The sequence below is a fragment of the Bison bison genome, unplaced genomic scaffold, assembly GCF_000754665.1.
Source record: "Bison bison bison isolate TAMUID 2011002044 unplaced genomic scaffold, Bison_UMD1.0 scf7180017864492, whole genome shotgun sequence".
In the NCBI taxonomy this organism is placed as follows: Eukaryota; Metazoa; Chordata; class Mammalia; order Artiodactyla; family Bovidae; genus Bison; species Bison bison.
In genome coordinates this window covers 7,710,166-7,720,919 of record NW_011495051.1, presented here as the reverse complement: position 1 = coordinate 7,720,919, position 10,754 = coordinate 7,710,166, and the positions used below count along the sequence as shown (strand labels likewise).

At 54.6% G+C, this 10,754-nt stretch overlaps 1 protein-coding gene across 1 annotated transcript in view; it reads left to right on the top strand.

The window, feature by feature from the left end:
* The window catches only part of DNM2 (dynamin 2), an 86,742-nt gene that overhangs the window by 56,060 nt on the left and 19,928 nt on the right, over positions 1-10,754 (top strand). The window contains exons 11-14 of the mRNA XM_010828498.1: positions 2,114-2,200; positions 4,394-4,464; positions 7,085-7,136; positions 8,100-8,111. Coding sequence (XP_010826800.1) covers positions 2,114-2,200; positions 4,394-4,464; positions 7,085-7,136; positions 8,100-8,111 — 222 coding nt within the window. The remainder of the gene's footprint in view (positions 1-2,113; positions 2,201-4,393; positions 4,465-7,084; positions 7,137-8,099; positions 8,112-10,754) is intronic.

The window sequence follows — 10,754 nt, the reverse complement described above, 5'->3', positions numbered from 1 at the left end:
CCACAGACTGGTGGGCAGGGCTCCCTGGGACCCTGATACCAAGCTTAGCATGTGTCTGATGGGGGTTCCGTTGGGCTGTCGCTTTGCTGTCTTCTGGGGAGCAGAGAGGGACCTCGAGTCACCTGCTGGAGGCCAGGCTTCCTGAACCTCCCTGCCCCTCACTCCTTCTTGACAAGTGCCTGGTGCCCTCAGGCTTTCCTAGAGCCAGCCAAGAAAGGCCCGAACACCACCCACATAACGAGCGCCAAGGCTTGGGCTTGGTCCCTTATAGCTTCTACAGCTTCCCCACCCCTCCCCAGGAGCGGGGCTGTTCCCCCAGGTCTCCAGTCCTCAGATCCCCTAAGTCACCTGCACTTGTGTGCTAGTGTTCACGGGCCGCTGCCCCTACTCGAACAGGACACATTGGCGCCCCCGCCGGCCTGGTTCCCTAGGCCGCACTCTTTGGCCAGACAGCTGAAGCGCTTCCTGGTGGGTGGTTTGTGCTTGCACGTCCACCATGGCCGAGGAGCTCTGGGTCGGCCTTCCATGGCAGGAGTTTCTGTTTGATTCTTCTGTTCTCAGTCTGGAAAAGCCCACATTTGCTTCCTAAGCTTCTTCGATTGAAACAGGGAGGGGAAAGAAACCCCAACAGTTCGGAGATGTTCACACATACAAAAATTCAAGGCCTCCACACCCTCTTAGCTGTTCGGATGTTGGCTCTGACCCGTACCACTTTTATATAATCAAACCCTGCCCACCCCTCGGACCCAGGACGCCTCCTGATCCGAAGCAGCTTCTGGGGCAAATGCGGGCACAGGCTCCTCCGTGCATGTCACTAACCAGCTGACTCTTGTTTCTTCTCTCTCTGTCTCCCGTCCTGCGTGTGTGGCCTGCACTGCCCCCGGGTGTCTTTCTACCTCGTCCCACCCTCCGCATGACCCAGGACGGGGCTCTTCACCCCCGACATGGCCTTTGAAGCCATTGTGAAAAAACAGATTGTAAAACTCAAAGAGCCGAGTTTGAAGTGTGTTGACCTCGTGGTCTCAGAACTGGCCACGGTCATTAAAAAGTGTGCCGAGAAGGTAACAGGAGGTTTCGTTTTTCTCACCTACGCATCTGTTCCCCATCTTCTCCTTCCCATCATTGAGTGTTCACCCAAGCAGCTAGGAAACTCTGCCTCGGCAGGAACCCTCTTCCAGCGGCTGCTTGGTGACATCTTGGCTTTGCCTCGGCTGACCCAAGGGGGTAGTCCAAGCACACGTGGGGTCCACCTTTGCAATTTGGGCCTCCAGCGGGCTGGAAGGCCTTCGATGTTGCCAGATGCGCTTACTCACCCGCAGCAGGGATCAGAGTCTGTGCCCAACGCTGGACTGCTTTGAGAAGGGGGGTTTTCAAACCAACACTGAGGCAGTAAAACACTTTGCTGGTGTGCTGATCTGCATATTCTTATATCACCAGCATTGAAGAAATTTTCAGAATTCCTTGGTGGCGCAGTGGTTAGGACTGAGATTCTACTGCAGGGGACTCGTGTTTGATTCCTGATTGGGAAACTAAAATCCTACAAGCTATGTGGTGTGACCAAAAAACAAAAATTTGTTTTCCTCCAACTCATGGACTTTGCGCAAACTGTGAAAGGTGGGCTTCTGTGCATTGGTTTGGTTGCCACTGCAAAGGCCAGGGCAGTGGGGGTGTCGGAGGACTGGATCCTTAAGGCAAGATGCTTGGGCATGGTTTTCTGCCAAGGGAGTGCCTCTGAGGTAGATGGCCCAGATGCTGCCCCTCGCCCTGGTGACCCAGGGGCTTTGATTCCACTGTGTCCTTGCTCTCACCCAGCACTCCGAGGCAGGTGGATAGCTGTCACTCGCTTTCTCTGCCACTTGCCACCTCAGAACCGCATTCTCTGAAAAGCATCTCTGCGTGTGCGTGGGCATCCACTCAGGCTCTCTGGCCCACCGTCCCCCCACCGCCCCTTCTTGTCTCATAGCTGCAGCAGCTCTGAGATAGGAGCAGGGTGGGGTCTCGGTGGGTCTGCCCCATGTCAGCCCCTCAGCCATGCTCTCCATTTGGCTCACATCATGTGCCCATCCCCCGCCCGCGAGGACCCCGCCAACGTCACCACTCTGCTTTCCCCCAGCTCAGCTCCTACCCGCGGTTGCGAGAGGAAACGGAACGCATCGTCACCACTTACATCCGGGAACGGGAGGGGAGGACCAAGGACCAGGTACTGGCTCTTGTGTGATATAGTTGTAACTTATGTGCAGCACATCTTGGTCGTGCAATTACCTGAGTTTTGACAAATGTGTACAACAAGGTGGTCCGCCCTGGTGACTCAGTGGTAAAGAACTCACCTGGCAGTGCAGGAGACATGGGTTTGATCCCTGGGTCGGGAAGATCCACTGGAGAAGGAAATGGCAACCCACTAGAGTATACTTGTCTGAGAAATCCCATGGGCAGAGGAGCCTGCCAGACTATGGGGCTGCAGAGTCAGACACAACTGATCAACTAAAAGCAACATAGAGCAAGGTCACCCCCACTTCCCTCCATGCCCAGAATGGCTCTGCCGCCGCCCCTGAATTCCCGTCGTTGAGCCCCGTGGTCAGTGCCTCCCCACGCCTCAGGCCCTGGCGACCACCCGGCTGCTGCTCCTCTGCTTGCCTTTTCCAGGATGCCATGTGCACAGGCTCCTGCTGGCGTAGCCTCTTGATTCCGTCTCCCCTCACCCGGCACCAGGCTCTCGAGATTCAGCCCTGGTGTTTGCAGTGCTGCCAGCGTCTCCTTGGACAGCCATGGCAGGGGTGGACCACAGCCTGCTGGCCAGCGTTCACCCAGCGGAACACCTTTGGTGCTCTGTTTTCACGTTGTCTTGCGAAGACCATGCAAGCACACCTGAAGGGAGAGAGTAGGCCATGCCCACCACCACAGTCCAAGGCTCACCTGTCACCTGCTCAGCCCGGGCTGTCAGTCTGCCTTCACGTGGCCCAACGTCTGATCTGGGTCATTTCCCCCACCCGCCACCTCTTCCCAGTCTGCCTTTATCTCTTTCTCTCTCTCTCTCTTTTTTTTTAGGATTTGCCACATTTTAAAAAATTGAACTGTCATTGATTTACAACATTCTGTCAATCTCTGCTGTACAGCAAAGTGACTCAGTTATACATATATATACATCATTTGGCTCCGATGGTTAAGAACCTGTCTGCAGTGCAGGAAACTTGGGTTCCATCCCTGGGTTGGGAAGATCCCCTGAAGTAGGAAGTGGCAACCCACTCCAGTATTCTTGTCTGGAGAATCCCATGGACAGAGGAGGCTGGCAGGGGCTACAGTCCATGGGGTCCCAAAGAGTCAGACACAAGTGAGTGTCCTAACACTTTCACTTTCATGCATTCTTTTATGTATATATGTTTATTCACACACACACATATATTCTTTTCCATGATGGTTTATCCCAGGAGTTTCGCAGCTGTTTATTCAAACTGGAACCGAAATAAACCCACTTGTTCTATCTGGCTGTGGGAGCACCTTATTGAGAATGGTCCCTCTCCCCTTGACATTGGTGGAGAAGAAACTAGCTCATTTGTCCCCAAAATCCGTGTGCCTGGCCTGCTCTATCCCTGAGGGTTCAGAAGCACAGCAGAGTGACAGAAAGGGCCGGGACTGTTTGAGGGCTGGTACCTTATCTGAGATGACATCTGGCTGGCTGGTGTGTGTCTGAGTGTTTCATGTTAATGTCCTTACCTGACCTAATTACCATTGCTGTTTGTTTTTAATTTTAAAGAAGTGTAGTTGATTTACAATGTTGTGGTGATTTCTACCAAGCAGCAAAATGATTCAGTTATACATATAGGTCATTTTCCATATTCTTTCCCATGACAGTTTATCACAGGATTTTGACTATAGTTCCCTCCTTTGCTGTTTTAATGAGGCACTTAAGCCAAAACAGTGAAAGTGTTAGTTGCTCAGCCGTGTCTGACCCTTTGGGACCCCATGGGCTGCAGCCCACCAGGCTCCTCTGTCCGTGGAATTCGCCAGACAAGAATCCTGGAGTGGGTCGCCATTCCCTTCTCCGGGAGATCTTCCCAACCGGCGCTACTCTAAATGTGACGACATATTGTGACTCGTTTAAACCTTTGCCATGGGGCCTTACTGCCTTGCTGCACACCTCAGAGGCCGCCCTTATGACCACCACAATGCTCTGTTGGCCCAGTCTTTCTCGAGTGGGAGGCCTTGGGGTCTGGAAGCATCCATACCCCCTTTTCCATGCCAGTGGTCCCCAGGCTATGGGAAGGGGGTGGTTGCCCTGCCTGGAAATGGTGCAGTTCCAGCTCCCCCTGCTGGTGGGTGTGGGGATTGCTCTGACAGCAGCTCCTCTCTGGCTTGGCTCTGTACTCACAGCAACCTCCCTCAACTTTTCCCCCAGATTCTTCTTCTGATTGACATTGAGCAGTCCTACATCAACACCAACCATGAGGACTTCATTGGATTTGCCAAGTATGTATTTTTCAAGACATCAGCTGGTGGGGCGGCACCAGTGTCCCCCATCAGAGTCAGGCCCTGAGAGAGGCAGTTGAACGGGATTCCCCCAGTGGGCCGAGGCCCGAGGGTCTCTGTCAGGGGTCCCTGGGTGAAGCGAGGGGCCACTGGAGAACATCTTAGGCTAACAGCAACCTGCAGTCTTGTCCCCAGTGCGCCTCTGGTGGAACACCCCTGTTGTTAGTTGAAGGAGGACAGGACAGCCCTACGACCAGACCCTTCAGAAAAGGGCAAGACTAACCAGTGTTCAGTGCTTCCCTTTCTGCAGGACTTCTCAGAGCCTTTTATCAACTCGCATGCAGCTTTCCCAGGCTCCCCCATACTCACTGGGTCCTTTTCCTTAGCATCTCAGGCTCAGGGCTCCAGAGGCTGCCCTTTAGGAAATGCTGCCAGGATTTGCATGGCTTCTGTTCACATGCTGTAGATTGAAAACCAGAACCTTCCAGGGCACCCAGACAAGGGCCCAGAGCAGGGAGCTCTGATTTCTGCAGAATGGAAGACTAAATGCTGGTGGCCTCTGGGCCCTTGCCTCAGCAAGCTTGTGTGTCACACAGGTTGTTCTGATGGCTCACAAAAGTCTTCTTTCCAGAGCCTAGTAGATTAACAGGTGGCTGGTAGCCAGCCTCCTGTATTTGTTTAGCAAATATTGCTGGTGTACTTTCTCTATGCTAGGCCCTGTGCTACAACAGAGAACAAGCATAGACCAGGTCCCCACCCTTAATGGAAGGTCCTGTGGCAGAGATAGACGTGCACCCAGACAGTTAAGATATGGTGTGGTCAGGCCAGGGTGGGAGCTGGGCATGGCCCATGGGAGTCCAGAGGGTAGCCTTGTGGCCTGGCCTTAGAGATACAGGGGGGCTTCTTAGGGAGTCAGGCCCTGCAGAGCCCAGACTTAGGCTAGCAGGCTGGGTAAGAGGGTCTTCCGTCCAGGTGTCTGCTGGGTAGGCATTTATCAGTGCACTCAGCTGTTGTCTTGTGGGCACGTGGTCGGTGAGTGGAGTGAATGAATGAATGAGTGGATGAGTGAACTGGGGGTATTATCAGAAGGTGGTCCCCCAGCCCATATGAGCCGAGGGTCTCCTGCTGCGCTGTCCCTGCTGGGGGAGAACTGGGGGCCCTGGCCGGGAGCTGCCCCTCAGGCTGGACTGAAAATGCCGGTCCCCCTCTTCGGGTTGCTGCTGTTCTCCTCACCTTGATGTCTCTGCTTCTCACACTTCATCCACAGTTCCTTCTCACAATCTCTCGTGTTTTTCCTTTGACCACTTCACTCTTTCCTCTGGATTCCTGGGCCTTCCCACTTCCCCCAGCTGTTACTATACTGAGCAGCTGGTGACCGGGTGGGTATTGCCTGCTGTGTGCCTTTTCCCTGGTGTGTGAACGGGGGCCGACCTGGCTGGGGGCGGGGCCCAGGGTGCCAGGCTCCTCCCGGCCCAGGCCCCAGCCCTGGGTGGGACGTCTCAGGGGCTCCCGGAATAGCCATGGAGCATTGTGCAGGGCCTTTGGACTAGGACATGGGCCTTGCCCTTTCAGAGTCCACAGGCCAGGAGCACGCTGTTAAGCTGGTTCTCATAGGAAGATGAGATGTGGAAAGGAGGGCAAGAGGAGGGGCTGTGGGAGAGGAGACCTTTCCAAAGAAGTCATGACAGCCAGGTGATGGGGATGGAGGGGGCCAGAGAGCAGTAAAGATAGGGAAGGATGCCTGAGAAGTGTAAGCACGGGGAGGCCAAGGCCTCATTGCCAGAGGGGCCTGCAGGCCAAGGGGAAGACTTTGGACTTTCCCTGTGACACTCCTGTGCATGCATGCGTGCATGCACACGCACTGAGGCAGTAGCAAATCTCTGATCGGGTGAAGGCAATTGAAAAAGGCAGCCAAGGGGGCTGCCAGGCATGGGTGAGACCCAGGAAGCCCTCAGGAAGTAGCATATCTGGGACCTCAGCATCACGCAGACACTGAATGGCTTAGTTTTGTGTCTTCAGACACCATTGATCAACCTTCCTGTGCTTAGAAGTTCTGGGGTGCTTTCTCAATGTCCTCTAAACACTTAAAATAGGGCCCAGAGAAAAAGTCATTATACTAGTAGTAAATATATTGAGCCATAGTCTGATCTCCTAGGCTGGGCAGCTCTGTGCTGGAGCTGTTCAGGACCTGGTGCTGGGTCAGGGATAGGAGGAGAAAGCAGGAAGAAGCCTCAAGTTTGACCCCCAAACACTGAAAGTATTTTGAAGCCAGCATGGCTACCTCCTGGGAATCCAGCCTCCCATAGCCCCTCTTGGAGGCTCCAGGACCCAGTGACTTTTAGAAATAGCTGGCACTCTCAAGAGTGGCTAAGATCAGGGCTGAGAAGTCATGGTTTAACTCGCTACATGTTCTTGTTCATTCCACAAGCCTGCACTCTTTCCTTGGGCAGCCTTTTATATACAGGGGGTTTCTTTCTGCCTCTGCCCAGAGCTTGTCCATTGGCTTCCTTTAGGGAGAGAACCCTACCGGGGCCACAGGACCTTTTGCCCCTTGTCTCTCTCGCTCCTCATCCCTCTGGGCGTCCCGCCGCATAAACCCTCTCTGTTTTTTCGGTTTCAGCGCCCAGCAGAGGAGCACACAGCTGAATAAGAAGAGAGCCGTCCCCAACCAGGTAGCCTACCCTGCTGTGGCCTGCAGCTCCTCCCTTGAGGGCGGGAGGGCACTCAAGGACCACCAAGCCCAGTGATGGCGCCTGGCTCAGAGCCTGTCCCGCCAGAACCCCCCACCCCACCCCACTCCCAGCCTCTCATGTCCACTTAGGTTTTGACAATTTGGGAAATGGATCTTTGAGTGCAGCTCTGGCAGGGTCTGGGGCCAAACTGCTCACATGCAGAAGGCCCTATCTGCCATCCAAGGCCATGGCTAGAACTTGACACTAAGGAGAGAGGCCACCCAGTCCCCCTGGTGTCTGTAGGAAAATTGGGTTCCTGCCCCAGCCCCAGAGACTCGGAGGCTGTGGAAGAGGGCCAGGAGTGGGCAGGGAGGCTGGTTGTGATCAGCAGTTTGGGAGCACCTGGAGGTGCTTTCAGCCTCACATCTGGGGAAACCCAGAACTGTTTGAGGGATTCTCTGCCTTGATGTCATACTCTAACCAGAGGCCTTGTGAAATAAAGGATAGCTTTATATATGCCAGTATTAAGTGGCCTCTCCTTTTTTTCCCCCTGCTTAAGAAAACACATCATCTTTGCAAAAATTTCTGCCAGTGTCCCCTGCCTTCTCCACACCGGGTGGGGGTGGGGGTCGGGGTGCTGCTGTTCATCACGCACGATGACAGAGCCCCCTGGAAAGAAGGGGTGTAACCACTGCATGATTTTTTTTGCGCTTGCCGTAAGTAATTCATATGTTGTTGCTTTTTCGTTTCGGGAGATGATAATGAATTAAATATTAACACCATGAATATAATTAATAGCATGTAATTTTTTTTTCTTTTGCTGTTTTCTCTCCCCTTGCTCTTCTCTCTCCTCGTTTTTGTGCTTTTCCTGCTTTTTCTCCATCCCCTCACGTCCCTTACGTCTCTTTTCTTCCGCCTGCTCTTCTTTGATTTACCCACAACCCTAACTTTGCATTTTCAAAGGGGGAGATCTTGGTAAGTACTCACTTAGTGTGGTAGCAAACGTTAGAGAACTTGGTGGTGGTGGAGATGCTGCCATCCTATAATATTCCGCCCCCCTCCCCCCCAAAAAAAATAACAGAACCACTAAAAATCCAGCTAACCTAAAAAAAAAAAAAAATCCCCTGCCATGGCCACTGCATGCCAGACTGTTGCCCTGGGCGTGAGCTGACTCACACAGACACTAACCTGCCCACTGCCTGCCTCCAGCACCCACCCCTCCAGCCCGTTCTGGACACATTTTCCTCATTTCCTGTAGGTCAGGGATGGCAAATACTCAGCTAACACCCCAGGCCTTCCTCCCATCACACCTCTGGCCAGGGAAAATTTTGTTCAAGCCCTGCTAGAGAGCTTGTCCTTGCCACTGCCACTGCTTTGTTTGCAGACAACACCATGCAGAAATGTCCCCCGCCTGCACTCAAGGCAGACATTACTAACCAATCCAGCACTCTTTCCCTCCTGCCTCTCCCCCTAATGTGCCCCTGGCAGACATCACTAATCAATCCTGGCTTTTTTTTTTTTTTTTGCGAAGTATGTGACAGATATGATGAACTAGTTAAGGAATTTTTTCTTTCCCATGTGATAGCTTTGCACATGACACCCCTCCCATCCCCATGACAGACATGGCTAATTGGTTGGGGGACTCTCTCCTGGATGCTGCCAATCTCTTCCCGCCTCCATAGCAGATATGATGACTGATTAGGCTGTTCCTCTTGCCCCGTCTCTTTGCTGATGGTAGACATCACTAATTGATCCTAGTATCCTTTCCCCCTGTGCCCAGAGTGCCACCCATGGATTGGTGAATAGTATTTGCCATCCCTGTTTTAGGTATCACCTCCTGTCTGTGTGTGGCCCAGCCCAGACCAGCAGTGAGCAAGCACTGCTCACATCTGAGAGCTGAGCTCTTTTCAAGGTGCCCGCCCTTTGGGGAGCTCTCCACCCTGGAGATCATGGCTTGGGCCAATGGCCCTCACTGAGCCTTCCTTTTCCCGGCTACTCTCCCACCACACTAAGCAGGCCTACAGTCGCCCCGCTGGTGATCCCAGGGCCTTTCAAGTAGCTGAGCTGACCCTGTACCAGGGTCTGGAAGATCCAGAAAGACCCCAAAGCTTGGCATGGTTGGCACGGCCACAGGAGGAATGGATCATCCTTGGACCCTCGGTTCCTGCTTTCCCTGTGTGTCACAACCCCGCCTCCCCAGTCCCCTTTGAACTTGAATGATTTCCTTCCTCCAGACAGACCAGGGCTATGTTTCTCTCCACACCCACACCCTGAGGTTTAGTCATTCTTTTCCCACTAGATTCCACACCCCCAGCCATGAAGCCCAGCTCTGCCCTGTGCATGGCTGTGGCACCTGGATCTCCCAGCCACAATTCTCATCCCTGCCCAGACCTCTCACCCGGGAGGAGATGGGCTCTGCTGCCCCGCTTGCCTGCTGCCCATGCCACCCCTGGCAGCCTTTCCTTCTGCCCCCAGCATGCCTGTGCCCTGGAGCATGGGAAGCCTGCCTGCCTCTCTGTCTCCCCAGCTGACCCTAGTCCTGCCCCCCTCCTTTTCCTGAGCCCAGTCCCTTCAGCACAAATTGCTTGGATGAGAAGGCCTGATTGCCCCTTCTTGCTCTAGACTCAGCACCTGTGTCTGCCACCAGCAGCTTGCTCCTCCCCAGGGGGGAGATTTTTGTCTCTGAGTCCTCTTGGGCTCCTGCACAAGCAGTTCTCAGGGTGGCTCAAGGGCAAAGGGACTTGGGGGCGCAGTGCTTCTCCAGACCCTGAGGCTCAGATATGCCATTCCCAACATGGCCACAGCCCTTGCCACATGCCCCAGAGCCAGTCAGGGGCCCATCTGCCGGCTCTGACCTCAGCTGACCGAGGGTGGAGGCAGGCAAGCCAGGCCACAGAGGGGGAGGGGGAGGGGCCCATCTGCCCTTGTGGGGACAAGGCTGGGCCTGGGAGTGCAAGGGCCTCGCCAGGTGAGGGTATCTCCTCTGGGGAGCACCCAGCAAGCATGGCCTCTGCCCCTGTCTCCTCCCCACCTATCAGTCAATGGGTGAAGTTTAGAAGCACCCCCTCTGGGCCTGGGCTAAAGCAAGACAGGCCTTACACTCCCCCTGGGGAGAGAGGGTTGTCGTGGACAGACGCCTACGCAGCTCCGGAGCTGGGCGTGGTTGCCAGGTGCAGGGGTTCCTTCCTGGGTCCTATATGGGATGGCCTTGGGCCTGAGTCTGGAGACCTGCTGTCCCACTTTGTCTGGGACTGAGGGCACCCCCGGGACTGTTAGTGCTCAGTCTACGGGCCTCCTGGGCAAACCAGGGTGAGTCAGTCACCTTGTTGGGGCTGACAGTCTCTGCCTGCTCCCTGGCAGCCACAAGACTCCCAAGTGCTGACTCGTGATCCTAGGGAGAGAATAGTCTATATCCTGGGCCTTAGCAGGGGCTGCCAGGTGGTGTCTCATGGGTCACAGCCTAGGCAGGGACATCTCTGCGGTGCAGAGGTCCCTGGGTGCTCTGTGGCCACCTCTGCCTTCATGGTCCCTGAGGCTCAGAGCTCACTTCCAGGTGGCCCTGTGACAATGTGGTGGGCCTGGGGACGGGGCAGAGTAGACAGGATGAAGGCCTTCTCG